The 23,163-nt window shown below is 44.3% G+C and overlaps 1 protein-coding gene and 1 long non-coding RNA gene across 16 annotated transcripts in view; one reads left to right on the top strand and one right to left on the bottom strand.

Moving 5' to 3' along the window:
- Positions 1–23,163, top strand: part of MAML2 (mastermind like transcriptional coactivator 2) — a 374,722-nt gene that overhangs the window by 249,038 nt on the left and 102,521 nt on the right. For all 8 annotated transcript variants that reach the window (XM_084975737.1, XM_021102335.2, XM_021102334.2 and 5 more), the window contains exon 2: positions 2,065–3,579. In XM_084975737.1, coding sequence (XP_084831863.1) covers positions 2,236–3,579 — 1,344 coding nt within the window. In that variant the 5' untranslated portion in view covers positions 2,065–2,235. The remainder of the gene's footprint in view (positions 1–2,064; positions 3,580–23,163) is intronic.
- The window catches only part of LOC146399814 (uncharacterized), a 48,826-nt gene continuing 48,093 nt past the window's right edge, over positions 22,431–23,163 (bottom strand). For 7 of the 8 annotated variants that reach the window (XR_014815067.1, XR_014815081.1, XR_014815079.1 and 4 more), the window contains one exon: positions 22,885–23,039. This is a non-coding gene — a long non-coding RNA (uncharacterized LOC146399814). Of the gene's footprint in view, positions 23,040–23,163 lie in introns of all 8 variants that reach the window. The other variant, XR_014815066.1, reaches the window with a different exon arrangement.

The raw sequence follows: 23,163 nt of genomic DNA, 5'->3' as shown, positions 1-23,163 counted from the left end.
CACTTTCCTTATGGCTTCGGTTGGCTTAATGGGACAGCACCTCACAAGTTTTATCAGTGGCTCTGCAGCCACCCAAAGAGAGCCTGGTCTCATTTCCTCCAGTTCCAAAATTCTCATGGAAGGAATGATTGGCACAGGTTGGATCAAATTCCTTTTCTGATTACCCGTTAGCAATGGTAAAAGGTAAACACTGGTGGTACCAACATGGTACATTCACCATAACTATACACACTCGTGAGGGAGCAAAGCTACAGCTAATGTATTACAGAAATAGGTGTTGATGAACTACCTGACAAGAAACATTGCTCACCTTCAGCCCTCGACTGCATCCTGGTCGCTCCCAGATTCCTCATCATCTGACCAGAGATCCAGGGTGCCTCTGTGCTCCCTGCCCCCTTCCACTTTGTGCTAGATGGACCTTAATCCTGAACAGGCAGACTCCAGTATCCTGTCTATAGTGGTAATGACACAGGCTTTAGAGCAAGGCAGACCATGAGATAAAGCCCAGGTCTACCACTTACGAGCTGCGTGATAGCAGGCAAGTTATCCTCCCTGATCTATTTTATAATACATATCTAATGGGGTTTTTGTGAAGACTGAGGAAAATAAAGTAACCATATTTAAAATACTTGACAAGTAACACGTACTCAGTTACATTCATTTTCATCTAATTCGGTTACCTAGAAACCTTCAGGAAGATGGAGGGGTGGTGGTGAGAGGAAAGGGAGGACCGGAGAAGTGATAGAAGTTCGTATCTAGCAAGTATCCTTCTGCCTCGGGTAATTTACAGTTATCCTGGGTGAACATTAAGTAATGGAAGTGGGTCCGCTGCACTGGGAAAGCCACACTTTGCTGGATGGAGCCTCTCACTTTAGAGGCAAAGCAACAAGGGTCTCAAGATCAATGCTGCATGTTTTATGTTTCTTAGTAATTTAGTGATGTGACTCTGTGGTCCTAAATCTCTCTCTGTAATGTTGAAAGTTAACAGAATACAATCTAATCACTGAGTGACTGAGGGAAGTACTTTAACATTTTGTTGTCACTGGTGCTGTGTAGAGAGGTGCTCCTTTTTGAGAATGTAGTAAGCCGTATTTTTTTCATCAACTGTACTCTTATTGAATTCTTACTTCGTTAAGGCCTGTGCTGAACGTTTACAGGTCTCATGTCTTGCTATGAGTTAAATGCTGCCATCCCCATTTTCCTGGTGAGGAAATTGAGGTTCAGGTAAGACAAGCCCCAGGATCACTTAGCACTCAGTGACAGATTGGAATCTGAGCCGGGCTTAGCCGTCTCCAGATCCTGAGTTCTTTGTTAACCACTCTGTGGTACTGCCTCTCTACACCTTGGTTTTGGCTAAAAGATTTAGAGACAAGCCACACAAAGAATGAATCTCCAGGAAAATCCAGACTTAAGACTGTCTCAGTTGATAAATTATAATTTCATGGTTTCTCCACGCCCACCATGTTGCTACACGGGCCTGAATGCAGAGGCACAGAATCACAGAAAGAAGAAATAGTCAAACAACAGAGAGACTATCTCCCTGGACACAATATTCTAATGACTCACTTAGAGGATAATAGTGACGAAGGGGTTGAACCTGTGAAAAAAGAAACTGGAAATTGGGTCACACCTTTAGACGCTGCGGTATTTCCCATCTTGGTCAAGATTATGCTCAGTCCAACGGCCCGCTGCTCTGTGGGTTGGGTGTGCATGTGGACTGGTTTGGCCTGCTCCAGAAAACGCCACCACTGTGATGATTAATCATAGGTATTATCAATAATGCTTGATGACATATGAAGGATCCATTGACCAATGTGCCAATCATGGGAACCTCTGTGTCTTCTCATCCCTCGTTGACCTGCTCCTCCAGAACCATTTCGCCCCGTTTGTTCTGCTGTCAGTTTCACTGTATTCCAGACCGTGCTTCACCCGTACCTTTTGCTTTTCAAGTTCATCCTATGTGTAAATGAAAGAAACATTCCACTATTCTGTCTCTTCTGACTCAATGCCTATCTGGATTAATACCTCACATTTTGCTTTTTTTATTTCCCGTTTGTCTTTCAGCTCCAGGGTTCTTTGAAAAGAAAACAGATCGTTAACCTGCCTCCTGCCAACAACAAGAGGCCCAATGGCTTTGTCGACAACTCATTCCTTGATATCAAGAGAATCCGTGTCGGGGAAAACCTGGCTGCGGGACAAGGGGCCCTCCAAGTGAATAATGGACAAAGTCAGATTATGTCGGGGACCTTGCCCATGAGCCAAGCGCCCCTGAGAAAGACTGCCACTCTGCCACCACACACACATTCTCCTGGAAACGGAATGTTCAACATGGGCTTGAAGGAAGTGAAGAAGGAACCGGGAGAGACCCTCTCTTGTAGCAAGCACGCCGATGGCCAGGTGAGCCAGGAGAATATATTTCCTAACAGGTACGGAGATGATCCTGGGGAGCAGCTGATGGATCCGGAGCTGCAGGAACTGTTCAATGAACTGACCAACATATCTGTGCCGCCCATGAGTGACCTTGAGCTGGAGAACATGATCAATGCCACCATAAAGCAGGATGACCCGTTTAACATTGACCTGAATCAGCAAAGTCAGAGGAGCACCCCCAGGCCGTCCTTGCCAATGGAGAAGACCGTGATCAAAAGTGAATACTCCCCAGGCCTGACCCAGGGCCCCTCGGGCTCTCCCCAGTTGAGGCCCTCATCAACTGGCCCGGCGTTCTCCATGGCCAACTCGGGGGCCCTCTCCGCTTCATCCCCGATCCCTTCGGTCCCACAGAGCCAGGCTCAGCCTCAGACAGCCTCAGGAGCAAGCCGGGCCCTGCCCAGCTGGCAGGAAGTATCCCACGCCCAACAGCTCAAACAGATTGCTGCCAATCGTCAGCAGCATGTCCGGATGCAGCAGCACCAGCAGACCAGCTGGCCAGTCTTGCCCTCTTCAGCGGGGCCATCCCCAGGTCCATTTGGGCAGGAGAAAATCCCCAGCCCTTCTTTTGGCCAGCAGCCGTTTAGCCCACAGAGCTCTCCTATGCCAGGGGTTGCAGGTGGCAGCGGTGGCCAGTCCAAAGTCATGGCCAACTACCTGTACAAGGCCAGCCCCTCGGCCCAGGGAGGGCACTTGGACGTGCTTCTGCAGCAGAAGCCTCAGGATCTCAGTCGGAATTTTATGAATACCCCGCACACAGCTGTGGAACCCCGGCTTGGCAACACCAAGCCTTTGTTTCATTTTAACTCAGATCAGGCCAACCAGCAGATGCCTTCTGTTTTGCCCTCCCAGAGCAAACCTTCACTCCTGCACTACCCCCAGCAGCCGCCACAGCCACAGAGCTCAATTACAGCTCAGCAGCAGCAGCAGCAACAGCAGCAACAGCAGCAGCAGCAGCAGCAACAGCCACAGCCTCAGCAACAGCCGCAGCCGCAGCAACAGCCACAGCCACCAGCCCAGCCCCAACAACCACTGTCAAGCCAGCCTTTGCTAAGGTCGCCCTTACCACTTCAGCAAAAGATCCTCCTGCAGAAGATGCAGAATCAGCCCATCACAGGACTGGGGTACCAGGTCTCCCAACAACACAGACAGGTAAGGGCTGTGTTCCTCCTAACACAGGGTACTTAGACACCATTTAGAGCCATCATTACCCTTTGGTCACCATTATGTTTGTGTTGTGACAGAATCAAGACCACAAGGACAGAAGTGGTCCCAACAGATTCCTCTGAAGACCTTGTGAAGGTTCTTGAGGCATCTGGAGGCAAGAGCTAGTATTTCCTTGTAGGGCGTGACTGTCATTGGGGTCTGTTGTGATCAAAGACTCTGGCTTGTTAAGACTGTTGCCTTATAGGAGTTCCCTGGTGGCTCAGTGGGTTAAGGATCTGATGTTATCCCTACTCTGGCTCAGGATGCTGCTATGGTGGGGCTCTGATCCCTGGCTCAGGAACTTCTATATACCTTGGCTAATATTACTTGCTAATATTAGTTAGCAGTAATATTCTGATATGCCCATGCCCAGTGTTTATTCCTTCAGTCAATAAATCAGTCATTAAGGTGACACGCATGCCCTGAAGACATACCATGTGCATGATGTTGTGATTATGCCGAGTGTTGAAATAAGGCCAGACATGATATTAGGAGTGTTTAATGACTAGTCTCTACCCACAACAACCGAATGTCTAAATGCCCAACCCATCATAATAGAGCCTGCTGTGACTCCCTGCTGGTGCAGGAGGGTTGAGTAACAACCTCAAATAAGACATATTCTCTGTCTGCAAGTACAGTCTGGAGAGGAAGACAGGTTTTAAAAACTATCATTTGAATACTGAGTGGAAAGGATAATGAGGTGGAGCACAAAGGTTGGATATTTACCGAGCAAGGGGAAATCAAGGAGGGCTTCTGGAGAACTGTCTGAATTAAGTGTTAAAGGATGAAATTGTCATGACTACAAACAGAAACAAAAAAAAATCTGTGGTTACCTTATATCCTGTGGTTAATACACAGCAGAGGTTTTACTCTGCCCCAAACAGGAATCATATGAAGAGATCGTTCTGTGTCTTCAGAGCATATACTGGTAAATAAGCACTGATTCCCCAGGGAACTTAAAAGGAAAAATTCTTCCGGGAATGAGCAAAGGCAGGAAGGAAGGCAGGAAGGAAGGAAGGCTGATTATGGCTTTGTGCATGTAATTTGACAGGTCTGTGTTAGTGCTCGAGCACAAAGACGTCACATTACATGTCAAAACAATATGTCAGGCTGTGTGACAGCACAGAGCCTAATTCCAATCACATTCCTACAGTAGTTTGTGTGGCTACTGCCCAGAAAAGAAGACCACAAGCACCACAGTCTGTGGCCAGGCTAACCTTTGCCCTAGATGTATGCCAGGAGAAAACAAGACTCAACTAGGATTCAAGAGTGGTGTCCCAAGTAAAGCTTTCCAGAACTTATCCACTTAAGTGTGTTTTGTTAAATGGTAGATTATGGAGAATGGACCTGGTGTAGTTGTGTGTATATTTTTCCAAGTTTCATCTTCGATAGGGGTAATTTGGGGATCTTTTAAAAACAAACTAGAAAGTTCCCATTGTGGCTCAGCGGTTAATGAATCTGACTAGCATACATGAGGATTCAGGTTCAATCCCTGGCCTTGCTCGGTGGATTAAGGATCCCATGTTGCCATGAGCTATGGTGTAGGTCACAGGTGCAGCTCAGATCTGGCATTGCTGAGGCTGTGGTGTAGGCTAGCAGCTGCAGTTCCAATTCGACCTCTAGTCTGGGAACATCCATATGTCATGGGCACAGCCCTAAAAAGCAAAGCAAAACAAAACAAAAAACTAATGTGGAACTATTTTCTAATGTTATGTGTAGCCATTTTGCTGTGGATGAATCTGGGTTTTAATTCTTACCCTGACATTGTAGCTGTGTGACCTCCAGCAAATCGGTGGACCTCTGTAAGCCTCAGTTTCCTCACCTATAAGCTAGGATGATATATGTGTGTGTGTGTGTATATATATATATATACATATATATATATATATGATTTTTTGAGAATGAAATATTTCTCAGGCCAAGTCTAGAATCAAGTTGGCTATTATTGTGATTATCATGGAAAGGGTTATATATCAGAATATTTTTAACAAGCATTGCTTTTCTGTAGGAGGCCCATTAGAGTAAGTCTCAAATTTTAACATAAACAGTATTAAAGGAATAAAAGAAAACTATCCTTAACTTTGTCCATTAGTATGGTGAGTGGATAGGGATTTACCTTTCTTGGGCTCAGACTTTTGACCATCAAAATGGAAATAACAAATAGTGAGATATTAATAAGTTAGCATTTATTGAGTATTGACTCTATAACTGGCATGACTTCTGTCTCCCTTACTTGTGGTATCTCATTTTGCCCACATAAAGTCGTTACTAATATTATCACTGTAGAAGCGAGGCAGTTGAAGCACAGGGAAGTTGAATAACTTCTCCCAAGTTTCGCAGATAATCAGCTGCAGAGCCAGGATTCTGATGGTCTGCTTTGAAGGTTGTGCTTTCAGCCACTTGGCTGTACAAGTGGGATTCTCTGGAAAGGAATGACTGTTTGTAGATCATTGTGAAATTCTCAAAAGGAATATTCCTTATAATATAGAGCCAATTTGCATAATCTACATAGTAAATAAAGTTTGGGGTATAGAGAAAGTCTTAAATCTCTAATTACCTTCAGAGCTATTAAAGAATCAAAAAATGCCTGTGTGACCCTTGACCTTCCTGAGGATGAGCATTAGGAAGCTAACCAAAATAAACAGTTTACAGCAGGAAATATAGCTCTTTGGTGCCCCGTCAGCCCTTCTTTGGGAGCCTTCCTGCCACCTCCAACATCCTCTGTCTTGTTTCCGGGTCAGCTGCTCAGATCAACAACTGGACACCATACTTCTGACCTCCATGGGTGCAAATGGCCAAACGGACAAACATTTTCCAGTACCTTAGATAATTTCTTACTTTTCCCAGTGCATAAGACACTTATGATGCCAAGATAATTTTCATCTTTTCAAGAAGGCATTTAAAAACCGGTACAAATGATGGTGGCATTTCAAGCTAAAGGCTTCTCACACAGGTAGGCAATGGCTACCCATTCAAGGCTTTATCCCAACCTTGTACATGGAACCATATCATCCCTTTCAGCTCAACAGTTCCAAGAAGTATGACTCTGAAGTGTCCTGTGTCTGAGTTTCAAGGAAGGGTAACCGGGCTGTGTAGTCTAATATGTGTTGCCCTCTTGAAAGCGTTCTCCTTTGGAGGTGGGGTGGGGGATTGGACCCATTCTCATAATGGTGCTATTGTTCAATGCAGTCACAGAGTTTTTCTCTAGGGACCATTTTCAGAACTTTCAGCACATTGAGTGGATTATTATCAATGAGGTAATATTCATCTTGTCAGCGCTATTTTTGAAAACAATCGAGCTGAGTAATGCTGCTTTGGGTCAAAAAAACAATAACTATACTGTGATAGAACTACTTTTCAAATTTAGTTTGTGAACTTTCTCTGAAGGTAAAAAGGGAAATAAACGAGTTTCTTCCTACGATGGTACTTTGGAGAAACAATTTTCATTTGGATGTACATATTTCTAGGCTTTTCCATTCGTATTATCTCATTCAGTATATGGCTAAGTATTCTCAACTCAGAGAGAGTAGTTTCAACTCTGCCATTCATAGTAGACCGTACAAATGTGTGTTCTCATTTCACATTAGCCAGACCTCTGTTACAACCAAATTCATGGGCGGGGAGGCATTGGAAATTAAGCAATTCCTAAGTGTATCCTGAACGAAGATAGTAGTCATGAATTTTTTTTCTGCCTGTCATACTCACTTTGTGTCAAACACGGGAAGATTTGTTAGGGGATATGCTAATTGGGAGACTCTAGCCCTGGAAATGGTGGAAATCTTGGCTTTCTGTTACAAAATGGTAGGTTGCATGTGCTGATTAGTTGCTTATAATTTCGCCAGCAGACCGTGCAAAGATGGCCTTCTCTTCACCTTTCAGAACTCCGAACCCAGACGGGTCTGCATGCTCGGGCGAAGAGTGAAATTGGGGGATTTGCATGTCCCACTCCCTTTATTGGGCACCCACCCATCTCTGTTCTCCTCTGTGGGAATGGCACCCAAGAGGTAGATGCAGCCTAGTCGAATTGTTGGAGGCATCCTTTTTGCTCCATGCCCGGAGTGGTTTTGAGTAATCCCTTCTCTTCCGAGCTTGGGAGAACATATGGTATTTGGTGTTTCACAAAATGTCTTCAGCAACTCTGTCTTGCTAATGTTTGGGGCTTGGCAGGTGGAAATACCTCCTGGCTATAATTTTCTTCTTTTTCCGATTTGAAGGTTATGGGAGAGGGCAGGAGAGGGATGTAATGCATGTAGTTCTGATTTATCATCAAGTCACTGAATACTTGTGTAAGGTTTGACAGACTCGTTGGGTTGACCAAGGCTCGTGAGAATTCAATCCAAAGCCCTAACCTCTTGAACAAGAAAGTGGTCTTTTTCAGAGCTATATCATCAGACACTTAAAGGTGTGATTTTTTTCCTAACATTTGGTCCATGAAACTCGAGTGGATTCTGTATTTCGTTTAGAATTCTCCCATCTCTAAAAATTCAGAGAGGAAAGGCAGCCAGTGAAGGGATGGTTTGTTACGACCAAAACATAAATTTGTACATTTCCTCCCTTCGTTTAAAGCCAAGCTCCTCAGTCATATATTAGGAACCTCACCCCACTCTCTACCTGGCCAAGTTTATCCTTTAGTACTCTCTATATATCAACCCTTGGCAATGTTCTCCTCCCTTTGTCTTTAAGTTAATGTTGTATCTAGCTAATCTTAGAGACAAACACTCACAAAAGTGTTTCGCAGTTGGCCTAGCTGAGGGTGGAGAAGAGGAACCACTGTAGCTCTCACATCCTGACAATACTTCTAAATCCTTATAATTGCCCAGAGAAAGTGCTAGAGAAGAGATGGGACCTTCAGTCAACTGAGAATGCCTTTTCTAATGGGAAAATAACATGAATTCAGAGCTTGGCAAAAATATAATTACCAAACCACTCCTTTGCTGGGAGCTATAGTTTGGCCAAAGGGTCAGCCAGCTAGGATAGTGCCAGGGTTTGGTTTTAGGGGAGAGAATCAGGTGAGAGGAGTGGGGATATGAAGGGCCAAAAACAAAACTAAGCCAAACGTCCTAAAAAGCTGGGAAACAAAATCAGTATACTCAGAACTCAGGGGTGAATCTAAAAGGTGGTAACAAATCTGTGATTTCAAAGATGACCTGAAATCTGGGATGAATTTAGGATGGAGACCCGGGAGATGCTATGTGGTCATGATAAATCACCCTTGACCTTTAGCAATTTCCATTATGACTTACCTCAGTAGGTTAAGCTGGCAAAAGGGAAAGGGGCTGGTCTAGATATACTAAGGGTTGTCCGCAGTAGGCCGGGATCATTATTTTTATGTTTTCATTTAATCTTTGACATGTCATCCTTTATCTTTGAAGTTTACAAAGGAAGCGAAAATTTGCTTCTGATACCCCATGAAGTCCAGAGTGAATTTCCAGAGACATATGTTAATATAATTTGCGCTGCAGACTCCTAACTAGAGAAACTAGCAGGAGGGATCTTGCTTGTGTTTTACAGTGTTTATTCGTTCATTTGTTTTTGACATGAATACCAACTCTGTGCCGTCTATAAATAACCCACATGGTAGATATTATCAGCCCCTTTTTTTTGGCCATGCCAACAGCATGTAGAAGTTCCTAGGCCAGGGATCGAACCCACACCACAGCTATAACCAGGGCCACAGCAGTGACAATGCCAGATCCTTAACCCACTAAGCCATGAGAAAATTCCTATCAGCTCTTTTTAAACAGATGAGGACACTGAGTCTTAGCGAGATTAAATAACTTGCTCAGAGTTACAGTCTGATTTTAAGCCCAGTGCTAAGTACTGCCATGCTGCCTAAGGTAAGGAAATGGGTGCAAGGGTCTGAGTTGTGCTAACAGGAACCTTTTTTGTGATATCTCTTTGAAATTTCACAGTTGTCTGCATTCCCAGTTTTTGTTTGTTTGTTTGTTTGTTTGTTTACTACCCCGGGCTAAATTTAAACCAGTTCTGATGCAGTTGCCATATCTCAATCCACAGATCTCTGTGTCTTTTGGTCTGCCCAACCTGGAGCCAGGAACTAATGATTCCAGGCTAGATTGGGTACTGATTCATTCTAAACTCTAGCAATAGCTTTATTCATTCATTCAAAAATTATTTGTTGGGGGACTTCCTGCTGTGGCTCAGCAGTAACGAACCAAACTAGTATCCATGAGGATGCAGATTCAATCCCTGGCCCCGCTCTGTGGTTTAAGGATCCGGCGTTGCGGTGAGCTGTGGTGTAGGTCACAGACGCTGCTCGGATCCTGCATTGATGTGGCTGTGGCATAGGCTGGCAACTGCAGCTGTGATTTGACCCCTAGCCAGAGAACTTCCATATGCTGTAGGTGTGGCCCTATAAAGAAAAAAATTTGTTGAAATTCCCTTATGGTACAGCAGGTTAGATATCTGGCGTTGTCACTGCAGCAGCCAGGGTCACTGCTGTGGTGCAGGTTCCATTTCTGATCTGGGAACTTGCACATACCAGAGGTGTGGCCAGAAAAAAAAAAAAATTGTTGAGTTCCTGCTCTATGTTAGGCAAGTTCTGCGTACTAATACTACAATTGAGAACAACAATGACGTTGCGATGTAGTAAGGGAAAACATGAAGAATTGTTAAGATTTTTAAAATTAAATAATTAGATAGCGTTTTCAAATTGAGCTATTTTCATCATATTGCAGGCTTATTCTTGCCTATATTGCTAGGTTGATTTGCTGCCGGGCTTCCTGGTACCTCTGATCCCTGATAAAAATGAAAAAAACTCAAGGGAGTGATATATAATTTAGTTTATTTTTTTAAATATATGATTTAGTTTTTAAAGCAAAAAGCCCAAAGACTTTGTTAGATTTTTTTGAGTGATAAAAAAATTCACTCACTCTCTTTAACATGGTCCATCAAGATTTGAGAACCTGTTTCAAAGGCACTGTTAGAGTTTCACAATACAACGAAACCATAATTTTTGTATTCATTTCTTCATATGATGAACATTTGTTGAGGACCTACAGTGTGCCAGGAACTGAAGACTGAAAGGGTAAGTGATGCAAAGAACCCTGTTTGCACCCATCTAAAAGATCAAGAGGTCCTATCCCCGATGAGCTTTTTTTTTTTTTTTTAAGATTTTTGTTTTTTCTATTATAATTGATTTACAACGTCCTGTCAATTTCTGCTGTACAGCAGAGTGACCCAGTCATACATATACATTCTTTTCCTCACATTATCCTCCAGATAAGCTTTTGATCAGGAGGAGACATGTGTCCTTACACTATTGGATTTCCATTAGGTATACGTACGACACTGTCCTGATCCTTAAATACACTTTATGTAGTAACTGACTCTAAATCACGTGAGCCTGTCTCCCAAGTCTTCAAGTGCAACTTTGAACATGATATTTTAACCTTTTACAGAATAGAACTCTATTTGTTGGATATTCCAGTTTCATCTCTATTTCATTTTATCATCCTCATCTGCAGGAGTTCAGAACACAATAAACTGAACTGGTGTAAAGCAACAATTAACTCCCATGTCCCTCCGTAAAGAAAGAAACACAATACCATGAAGAACACGTTAGCCTTGGAATCATAAAACGTAAGGTTTAAAACCACAGTTAGGGGAATGGCTTCTATTATTCTCATTCCAAGGTCTTTGTCCATGTGTTGTATCCATCAACAAGAGCTGTGCATTTAAAGCATTAGTGGGTAATTTAGCCTGTTGAATACCAAGTTTCCAACTAGGGAAAAAAGGGGTATGAGGTTAAGAAATAGATTTGATCCTGGAGATGGAAATGCAAGAGGGTTAATGGAAAATCTGACAGATATTTAACTGTAATGTGCATTAATGTAAGTGACTCAAACAATCCCCTTTGCACCCATTCTAATTAGTTTTGCCTTTTCTAATCAGATGTCAGTTGTTATCAGTTCGGTGAGGGTGGGGGGAGTGGAGTTTTTTTGTGAAAACATAGGAAAGCAAAAGCCCATTTAGCCAGTGCGCTAATCAGTAAGTGTTCACATTAATGGTTAATTTTTTTTTTTTTAATGGTTAGTTAAAGTCAGGCACAAAGACTTGAGATTCAGAAGGTATTTACCTTAAGTTCTAGCTTTGAAACAAAAGACCACACAAATATTTAGACTTTGAGGCTCAGAGAGATGTAATGTGAGTGAATCATCTTACTCTTTCACGTTGTGTTTCAAGCAAGGAAGACAAACACACACACACACACACACACACACACACACACACACACACACACAGAGCCCGGACAACTCTCTGGATGCTAATTAGAGAAGTCTGGATGAATATTTGCATTTTATGCAATGACTCTGAACAATAAAGTAGCACCTTATTCTCCAAGCAATAAATTGAGTCAAGCAGAAGAGAGGGAGGCCAATGACCACTCTCTTAGGCATCCTACAAAATCAAGTTTCAGGGTCCCGAGGATAAAAGAATGGGGATGGTTGACCTGTTTCCCTTTCTTTCTGCTGCGAATTCCCTCCACCCTGAATCACTGGCATTTTCCACAGTTTGCTTTGCCCAGGAGCTTAAGTTCAGCTCCACCTTTAGGAAACAAGAACTTCATAAACAAGGAGCTTTTCTGGCCTTGCATCTTGCAGCCCACATGTCTGTGTGGGTGAGCACACGGGTGCACGGGCTTCATGTTCTGGTCTTTGGCTCGTGGCTTGACTTTGTGTCTCTGAGTCTTTGTCCCGAAGCCCTTTCCCTTTGGCTGGACCCTCTACCCTTTCCCCACAAACCAATTTGGAACTCGCCTCTTTTCCCTGAACTCCCTTGAGAGCCGTTTTATGGCAGACCTGGAAAGGGGGGCCAAGGACATTTAGCCACTGGAGTTGTTATTGGCAACACGGGTGAAGAGACTTTTCCTGGAAAAGGATGCATACTGGGGACAGCCTCGAGGCTGATGAGCTGGCAGGCCTGTCTCTGTCCCACAAGCCTCTGGCACAGGTGGATGAATTCTGAATGGACACACCCTCGGGCACAACACTGGTCTGCCTCCCTCCCGTCTAGCCAACCTGCCACCAGCCTGAGCATTTTCAGATAGGAGCTTAAACCTTGTCTGTCACCTGCCTGAACCCCTTAAATGATCTTCATTTTCTCCGAATGAAGTCCAACTCCTTAGGTAGCTTTGAAAGTCCTGTGTGACCTGGCTCCTGCCCAACTCACCGGATTGGTTGGCTTCTATTCCCAGCTTGCTTCTTCCCTTACTCCCACCCATTCACCCATCTGTGCCCCTCCAGCGTCCTCCATCAGAAGTGTCCTCTGGTTCCAGAAAAGTACCACACTTTCACCTTCAGGTCTTCAGATATGCCATTCCTTCTTTCGTGAATGTTCTTCTGCTCCACTCCACCTCGCTAACCTAACCCTAAGCTCTCTCAATCTCAGCTAAACCATCTCTTCCAGAAGGTTTCCCAGTCTGGATTAGCTCCCATTCTTTCGTCTCTGCTAGTTGCCTCTACTTCCCCTCTTGGAGCAGTGAACACCCCTCGTCCAGCTTTGTTCTTATGTGTCTTTCTTACCTAAACCACGTGCTACTGAAGGCAGGGACTCCGTCCGTCTTGTTCACCTTTCCACTCCAATCCCTACCACGTCTGCTCTGCGGAGGCACCCACCACGTATTTGCTGAAGAAATGAACAAAGGAACCGTACCAACGACCCTTCATCCTTTCTCGTGGGGATTTAACAGAAACTAAACACCACCCCTTCTCCTCAGAAGGTAGGAGAAGCAGGAGCTAGTGCTTCCATCTTTTTCTCCACACGAAGTCTGCTTTTAAAACATTTGCCCTTGGACCTGACAGCATTTCAGAGAATTCACTTGCAGCTGCCCTGTGGATTAAAGTGCCTCCGCTGAGTGCCCCCCACTGAAAGGGGACGTAGCAGAGGCACTTTTGATGGAGGCTGAACTGACCTGTATCCTGAGGAATCATATAGGTCAGAGTCAAATCAAAAAATTTTATCAGCGATGTTCCACGTCATTTTTTTCTTTCATGAAACAGGTACAGTTATTTACCAATAATGACCAGACAATCCCTGCTCATAAGTAATTGATAGAAACAAGTGATTATAAGAGTGTTACAAGGTTTCTGCTAGAAGTTACTCTGAGGTTTTCTGAGAACACATAGAGGAAGCACCTAGAGTAAACTGGGGAACCAGAGAAGGCTTCCTGGAGGAGGTGTTAAGTGCCTACCTTAGGAAGGAAGGAAGAGTAGGAGCTAGTGAGGTGGGAGGGAAAAAGCCTTCCAGGCCAAGGCTAGGTTCTTTGGAAAGATTCTGAGTAGTTCTGAATGCCTAGACTGCAGATTGTAAGGTCAAGAGAGGAGAGATGGAACTAGGGTGGTGAGCAGGGGCCAGATCATGAGGAGATTTACACACCATTGTAAGGAGGTTAGAAATCCATCCTGAAGGCAATAGAAGGTTATGGAGAAAATTGTACAAATCGTTTTCAAACAGAGGCATACCTTATGCCTCCCACAGGGTAGTTGCATAGTGTAAACACATTGACCATTAAAGGATCAGATTTCTCTTCGGAAAAGTTACAGCACAGAGAAAACACTGGAGGTGCCCAGACCAGGGGCAGGGAGACCTGCACCAGATCTATGTGCCCAGAAAATTTCAGAGACTTTGAACACGTGGTTGCCTTGGGCCCAGCAGCCCCTCCCTCTGCCAGGCTTGGACGGTCCCCACCCACTCTCCTGTCCTCTGTCCCATTCTGACCCTGGTCCCTCACACTTAGCTTCTTGATAGCCAACTCTGGACTTCCACTCTTGCTCCAGGAGACTTGTTCCGGTAGTTTGATCTCATGTCTTCACTCTCTCCTCTCTGTCTTCAGGCATGCTCAAGCCCCTAGCATCCTTCCAAAATAACTTCCCATCAGCCCTCCTGCCCCTGTGAACCCATCTCCCAGTTACCAGGCTCAGGACCTTTGTGTCAGTGTAATTCTTCTCTTTCCACCTTGGGCCACCTTCCCAGGTGCTGCTCTGGAGACCACAGATGACCATCTATACGTCTTCCTCTTCTCCAAGTCCACTGCCCACCTGCTCACATGCAGTGCTCACTGCATGTTACTGAAATGCTCCTTTGTCTCTCCCAGTAAGGGGCTGGACAGTGTGTCTAAGAGATCCTGCCTTGCTCCACACTCTTTAGGGCTGAGGCCAGTGGCTGGGGTTCCAATTATCTCTGTGGCTTTGCTGGGTCTCCCCCCAGCATTGTAGATCTAGTCCCTCCCTGAGGTTCCACTTCATAGGACCAGCTCTCCTCCCTGTGATTGTCTTTTGCCCACTTAAGACCCTTCCTCCCCCGGCTGCAGCACTTGCCTGCTTAGATAGGTTTGAGGTGTTCTGGAACCCCAGCCCCTGGCCCTCTTCATCCCCTTCTCTTACTGCCCATGTTGCTTAATCACTCCTCCTCAACCTGGGAAACAGGCAAAATCTGTTTCTTCCTCCTCTAGGGCATATAACATAGTGCACATGCTTTCAGTATAGTTCTTACATTGTATTGTACTCTCATTTAGGTATCTGCTTGGTCCAGTGAATTCTGAATTCCTGGAGAGTTGGGACCCTGGAATTTCCCTTCCCCCTCTGAACTCATGAAGCACTTTGCATCTCTCATTGCATGCATTGCTTTCAATGTTTAGTTGTTGTTAAGTCTCTACTTTCACCCCTTCACTAAATGGCAAGCTCCTTGAGACCAGAGTCTGTTTGTCATTCGTCTTTGTACCTCTAAGTGTTGACCAGAAAGTCCCCAACATATGGACACAGAGACAGAAAGAGGGAAGGAAAGAAGAAAGGAAGGAAGGGAAATAAGTTATGGGTGTGTGTGTGTGTGTGTGTGTGTCTGTGTGTGTGTGTGTTATAGGCTATATGGTCTTGAAATCAAAGGAAAAGAAATAGATTCACACAGAGAAATATACTCAATATTTTGTGAAAAACCTATAAGGGAAAAGAATCTGAAAAAAAAGTGATATACATATCACTTTGCTGTACACCTGAAACTAACACAACATTGTAAATCAATTATACTTCAGCAAAAAAGGGATATAGGTTTGATAATTTCTGATATCAATCTGAGTATAAGATGTACACTATTGAGAATTTATACATTGCTTATTTCTAAAAATGTGGTAAACATCTTAAGGACCATATAGCGTTGGACAAGTTACTTAAATTCCCTAAAACTAAGCTGCGTTATCTGTAAACTGAAAATAAAAACACCTATTTTGCAGGACTCTTAAACACATTCCATGAAATAACCCATAAGATATACAACAAATACAAGGCCTGCACCTGGCAGGCAATTTATAAGTGCTGGCCTGCTTCTCTTTGCAAAATAAGGACCCTCAGAACCAAATCCATTAAAACAATCCAAATTAAATATTAGTCGCCACTTGCAATGGGTAATTTCCAAAACTGGACTCTCATTTAACTCAGAGTTTTCAGGTAACTAAGGGAAAAAGAAATTGTGGGGACATAGAGCTATTTTTTTTTTAATATAAAAGAAAGTGTGCAGGTTCATCAGTAGAAGCAAAATTTTTCCTGGAAATGAATTCAAAGGTACATCTATCACTGAGGGAATTAGGTAACGTGAGGGACGTCTTCCATTGGAAATTTTGCAAAGACACTATGACACTATTTACCTTGATGTTTCTGTTATTAATTTGCATTCTCAGATCAAATCTGAGGCCAAAATACTAGATTTTAATTCAGTGAATACTTTTCCCCAGGAAGCTGAGACAGTGTGGTACGGATATAGTGTTTTCTGAAACTCTGTCCAATGGTTTTCACACCCTGTTTTAGCAAGGATACTGCTTTCATCCCCTTCCTGCTTCAGGGGACTGCTGGCCTACACCACAGCCACAGCAACACCTCCTCAGAACACAGGTTCCTTCAGGGCAGAGATTACACACCAAAGAGTTCTAGCTTATCCCAAGAGCAGAGTTTAGAGACCATATAGGAATGCATAATTAAAATTCCCATTAGACGGGCTCACTCAAGTATCAGTTGTCTAGAATAAGTCTCTGGCAAACTCCTGCATTGTATAAAGTGGATTAGACCTGTGGAATGTCTACCTCAGCATCAGATTTCAGGGAGACCTTTTCAAAACCATTTAAGCTATAATCTTCTCCCTCCATATAAAACAGAACTATAAACTTCAGCTGTGACCCCTCTGCTCTCCAGACCAAGCTCATTAAAATTTGCCATGAGGGAGTTTCCTTTGTGGCTCAGTGGTTAACGATCCTAACTAGGATCCATGAGGATGCAGGTTCGATCCCTGGCCTTGCTCAGTGGACTAAGGATCTGGCATTGCCGTGAGCTGTGGTGTAGGTTGCAGACATGGCTCAGATCTGTCATTGCTGTGGCTGTGGTGTACACTGGCAGCTGCAGCTCCTATTCGACCCCTAGCCTGGGCACTTCCATAGGCTGCAGGTGTGGCCCTAAAAAACAAAACAAACAAACAAAAAAATTGCCCTGAAAAAATTCAGCAATTGGTAAAGTTTGTCATCCAACAAATATTTAAGCACCTTCTGTATAGAGAAAGTCATGCTAGCTGCCATAAGAAATATAATAAACTGATAGGCTGTGTGATAGGAACGTCATGGGAATGAGAAATACAGCATGTGAGTTCTGGAAACAAGTTTGTTGCTGAGTATTTTTTTTTGCCTTGAGTAATCAGGCCTTGTTTACGTCCTTTGTTACAATTTCACTCTATTATTCTGAATTTTATGAGTATAAAATGCAATTACTGTCCTCATTTTAAAAACTTTTTATTTTTATCAAAATAACACATGCACATAATTTAAAAAGATAAGCAGCGCTAAAATGCAAAATTCATTCTCTGGCACCCCTTCCCTCACCCTTAGTCTCTAGAGGAAACTATTGTTATCATTTTGAGTTGCTGCTTCTGGTATTTACTATCATGTTTCTAAGTTTATCCATACCGACTACTTCTTGATTTATTAATTTTAGTCAGTATTTCCTACTTCTTTCTTGTTTGCTTTTTATGATCGTACCCGCGGCATATGGAGGTTCCCAGCCCTAGGGGCTGAATCAGAGCTGTAGCCGCCGGCCTACACCACAGCCACAGCAACGCCAGATCCGAGCCGCGTCTGTGACCTACAGTACAGCTCACGGCAACGCTGGATCCTTAACCCACTAATCGAGGCCAGGAATCGAGCCTGCATTTTTACTGAGACTATGTCAGGTTCTTAACCCACTGAACCACAACGGGAACTCCCTCTCCTACTTCTTAGTATAATGGATGGTGATTTTTATTCCATTTCCAACCCTTCCTCCCCCTCCCCTTTGCCACCTTATGATCATGTCAAGATTTTGCTTAAGGCCCTATCTGTGTTTTCAGCCTCATGAGGAAATGATGTTTCCAGCTAAGACAATCAGTATTTATAATTCCTCTCCAGGAGTGAAGTGTCCAACTTTTCTTTCATGTGTGAAGTTGCTTTGAATCTCTGGCTCAGTCTTGTCATACCATCCAAGAGCTCTGCAAAGCACCCCAGTGCATTTTCTTCCCTCTAACTCCTGTCAGGTCACTCTTTGCTCCGTTTCTTTTCCCAGATATGTCTCCCCAGAAGCCGCCTGTGCCCACAGCAGTCTAAGCCTGCTGACACAGCATCGTCATAGGCCCTCCCACCACCTCTCCTTTCTGTCTTTCCTTTGTCAGATCCCCTGTTTCTGCATCCCTTATGTTTCTCTGTTGGTGTATTTATTGACTAACTCCTTTTGGTGGACTCTGTATGCCCATAGCTTCCTGACAAAGGATGTGTGGAAGGTAAGATCTTGAACCTTTCAGGAAACTCATAACCCATTTGAAGAAATGAGAACAAAAAATTCAAAGCATGAAGACAGAAAATTGTTGAACATAGATAATGCCCTCATATGTGTACTTGGTGCTCCGGGGTGTGCAAAGTAGGAATGAGAAAGGTACTCTCTGTACTGATCACCTGCTATGTGCCAAATGCTTTTTGCATGACATTCCTAAGAAGCAGGAATAATTCTCTCCTCTTGATATATGAAGAAGCTGAGAGCAGAGTCACTTCGTAATTTACCCACTCATGCAGCTATCAGGTGGCAGAACTGGAATTCAGATCACGTTTTTCTACTTCTAGCCATGCTTCACACACCGTGTTTGCTAGTCAAAAGGTATGAATGTGGAATCCTTGCCCTAAGCAACCATGTCTTTAGTCCAATATCAGACAACTTTCTGGCCCAATATACTGACTGTCCTTTACCTTTTGCATGTGTATGTGTCTGTGGGGGTGGGTGTGTATGTGTAATTTAACTCTGGTTAGTAGAACATCTATTGTTATGGTCCCATGTACATCATGTTTCATTATAATATTTTTCTGTGAAATTCTGGAACAGAGCTGTTTCCAAAGGAGATCTTACTTCTTTATCTACCTCTATTATTAGGCACTTACAGTTTGATCTGGTTACAACTGAAAATATGTTAGCGGTTTTGCCCTTCTCCCTGGTGAATTTTGATTTCTATGCCAGTCAGTTCATTTGCTGACATTAACCACACTTAGCTTCTGCCTAATGGATGGCCAGGATTATTGGTGGGGAACTAACCGAGTAGAAGGAATGATACCGTATATTGTACCAGCAGGTTACTCCAAGCTCTCATTCTCTGGAAATCTGTACTGATAGCCCTGTCAGAAACCAAACAGAACAGGGAGTTCCCTTGTGGCACAGCAAACTAAGGATCCATCATTGTCACAGCAGCGATTTGAGTCACTGTTATTGCGTGGGTTCAATCCCTATCCCAGGAAATTTCACAAGCCATAGGCACAACCAAGAAAGAAAGAAAAAGAAAGGAAGAAGAAAGGAAGGAAGGAAGGAGGAAGGAAGGAAGGAAGGACAGGGAAGGGGAAGGGAAGGGAAAGGAAAGGAAAGAAAACAGTAAATATGAGGGATAGAAACATAGGAAAGGATTTTTCAAGTGAATGAAAGGAGAATCATTATTATATATTATTACTGTTTATTTTATTTTGTCTTTTTTTTGGGCTGCACCCATGGCATATGGAGGTTCCCAGGCTAGGGGTCAAACAGAGCTGCAGCTGCCACCCTATGCCACAGCCACAGCAACACCAAATCCAAGCTGCATCTGCAACCTACACCACAGCTCAAGGCAATGCAGGATCCTTAACCCACTGAGCAAGGCCAGGGATCGAACACGTGTCCTCATGGGTACTAGTCAGATTCATTTCCGCTGAAAATGAATCTAAAACCTAAAGCCCAGCTGTGGGAGCCCCTCACGATGGGAACTCCTGTTTGTTTGTTTGTTTTTATTTTTACTATTATTAACGTGCAAGCAAACAAATGCATTGCACATTCATGGATGCATCTCATTCATGCCGGTGCAGTGAAGGCCCTCTGACAGTTTTCTCACCTGCAAGGCTTGACACTTCAGATACAGCTCTCTTTAAACAAGGGAGACAGATGGCACAGTGACCCTCTGGGACTGGAGCAATGGGGGGGATCCTCCATACTCCAAGCATACTCCTAGCTGGCAGCGTCTTGGTTGCTGTTCCAGCATCACTGTTCTCAGAGGCAGAAAAAACGAACCCTTTCATTCCATCAGAAATCAGAAGCAGGTAACTGTTCTCAGAACAGTCTCCACTTTGGATGGTTGGGTTCCAAAAGTTCATTTTTAATGTGGTTGTTTGGCACTCCTGGTGCATTTTTTCCATAGGAGCAATTTAAAGCGAGTTTATGAAGTCCGCAGGCTAGCCTGTATAACATCTGTGTGACTCATCTGGACGTTGAGCTCTTAGGGTCCTAACCATGATTTCTGCAGCATTACCTTAAGACAAACAGCATTGGTTCAGTGTGCGTTGGTGGACTCAGGAAGACAGTCTATTCGAAGCAGAGAACTGCAGGACAAGAGAGACGTGGGCGCCTCGGGTGTGTGCAGAGCACTTTGCTGTGGAAACCTCCAGGAAGGAGGGGCTCCCTCAGCCGGGCTTTAGGTTTTGAACAGGGAGACAAGGGGCATTTTCCCAGCAAGGGAAGGCCTACAGATCCAGGGAGGAGAGAAAGTGAGATGAGCCAGAGCATCTGCAGGGAAGGGGCACAGCTCTTCATGTCTAGGGGTCCTTGTAGACACTAATAGCAGGGGTACTACCTAACTGCCTAAGAGTGCTCATCCACACAGGTTTTGTGGACTGGATTTTGTCACAGATAAACCAGTTTTAAGCCATCAGTTCTATGTCCATAGTCCCTAAGGAGAGCTGCGGGCAGTGAAGGAGACACCAGGCCCACTAGGCTGTGCTCTGGGCTCCACACCACCTCTGGGAGGCAGGGCACAGTAGATGAGCCTGTGTTTTGTACACCATGAATAAAATCCACCAAACTCTTTGCTTCTGAAAAAGCAGTTCTCTTACAACCATAACGATTCCTAAAATAAAATTTTGACTGAACTTGTGTGATGAAGTTGAAATTGCCTACATAGTCAAAACCAGAGAGGAAGCCAGAGGGTCAGAAAGATGGGGTAGAAAGTAGGAAAGAGAGACCCCAAGGGAGAAATGAAAGGAAATTTGGGCCAAAAAATGCATTTCTGACCATCTCTTCCGCTGTATAAAGATACTTTATAAGGCAATTTGAACTCTGACAAATTGCCTATTTCTGTTTGCAAATCCAGACCAAGCCAACCATTCTCACAAAGTTCTCCGTTTGCTTTTCCTCCTCATGTTTCACTGAATCTTGAGGGGGATGAGGGTGGGGGCTCTGTTGTAAAATTCTTTCACTTTTCTCTGAACACTTCAAATGAGGTCAAATCTAAATGGATGTGAATTCAGCATGGACCCCAAGGCTCAAAGGTCAGGCTCCGCTTGGCCGGTTTTGAAATGCAAAGCGCTGCCAGCATTCACGTTTCTAGAGCAGCCCGAGGGCTGCTGAAGATCCAGATCTGCACAGCTCACACTTTCCTCATACCTAGAGGCACAGAGTCACCTGGGGGCCGAGTGAGGTGGAGAAAATGGGAGAGCCCTCCTCGGCCCACTGCGGGGGCATGCGTTCCCCAGGGAGCCAGAGGCAAACGGGTGAGAACCTCACCAAGTTGTTCCTTGGGAGATTGAGGGCAGCCCCGACTTCCATGGGAATGGGATTCCCTGCCAAACTCAGATGCCGAGGCTTCCCTCTGGGACCACGGCCCACCCCAAACGGAGGAAGTCACTGTGAGAAGCTAAGCAGGCGGCTCTAATGGGCTGTATTCGTGTGTGTTGGGGGGGGGCAGCCCTCCATCACTGCTTGCATTTGACTGCACATGGAATTTAAAATTTCACAGAAGATGGAGTTTCCGTTGTGGCTCAATGGGTTAAGAACCTGGCTCAGTGTCCTTGAGGATGTGGGTTTGATCCCTGGCCTTGCTCAGTGGGTTAAGGATCTGGTATTGTTGCCTCAAGCTGTGGAATAGTTCTCAGACGTGGCTCAGATCTGATGTTGCTGTGGCTGTGGTGTAGGCCGGCAGCTGCAGCTCAATTCAACCCCTGGCCCAGGAACTTCATATGCTGCAGATGCAGCCCTAAAAAGCAAAAATTGAAAAAAATTCACAGAAAAGAAAACAGTACTGAGAATAAGAGGGAAGCTGGTTTCTCTCTCCAAAGCCGGTCTTTCTGCTCAATCAGACATTACAAGATGCACGCCATTCATGCCTCCAGGTTTCACAGGCTTGTCTTTCACCCTTGAGTGTCTCTGAGACTCAGCCTGGATGGTATTTCAAATGACTGTGAGAATCACATCTCACAACAATAGGGTCAGAATACCTTTCAGTTGTCATTCTTTTAATACTAAGAATTTTTTTCGGAGTTCCCTTCGTGGCTCAGTGGTGAACAAACCCGACTACCATCCATGAGAACATGGGTTCGATCCCTGGCCTCGCTCAGTGGGTTAAGGATCTGGCATTGCTGTGGCTGTGGTGTAGGTCGCAGATGTGGCTCAGATCTGTGTTGCTGTGGCTGTGGCGTAGGCTGGCAGCTACAGCTCCGATTCGACCTCTAGCCTGGGAACCTCCATGTGCTGCAGGTGTGGCCCTAAAAAGACAAGAAAAAAAAAAAAAAGATTTTTTTTTTTCACCTATGCATTGCCCTGAGGTAGGAAAGAGGAGAATTTATTAACAAGTTGATTCTAAAAGTGGAGATACGGCACATCCAAAGCAGGACCCACCAAGGTTCACTTCAGTATACAGCTTTAGGGAAGCGTGAGAAAATTGCACAGCAAGGGCAGATACCTCCTATGTATTATTACAGGATCACCATGAAAGGTACTCTCTGAATACCGCTTAGTAAGAGTAGAAACATTTTTCACACAGCCATTGTCGCAGATGACACATGAAACGGTCCCTTAGCCACAAACCCCAGCAGCTTTTCCGGTAACCTGAAAAGACAAAGAAAAAGAGAACTTGGGGCAATTCCTACTCATCAGTCAGGTTTCCCCTTCAATGTCACTTCCTTTAGGAAGCTGGTCAGACAGGTCCACCTCCACCCAACTTCCCCTAGCT

This window comes from Sus scrofa, chromosome 9, assembly GCF_054392235.1.
Source record: "Sus scrofa isolate SSC_HxYL_T2T_F1_AM1 chromosome 9, Sscrofa_HxYL_maternal_Yorkshire_Landrace_v2.0, whole genome shotgun sequence".
Classification (NCBI taxonomy): domain Eukaryota; kingdom Metazoa; phylum Chordata; class Mammalia; order Artiodactyla; family Suidae; genus Sus; species Sus scrofa.
Note: the sequence above shows the minus strand (reverse complement) of the source record. Positions and strands in the feature narration are given on the sequence as shown.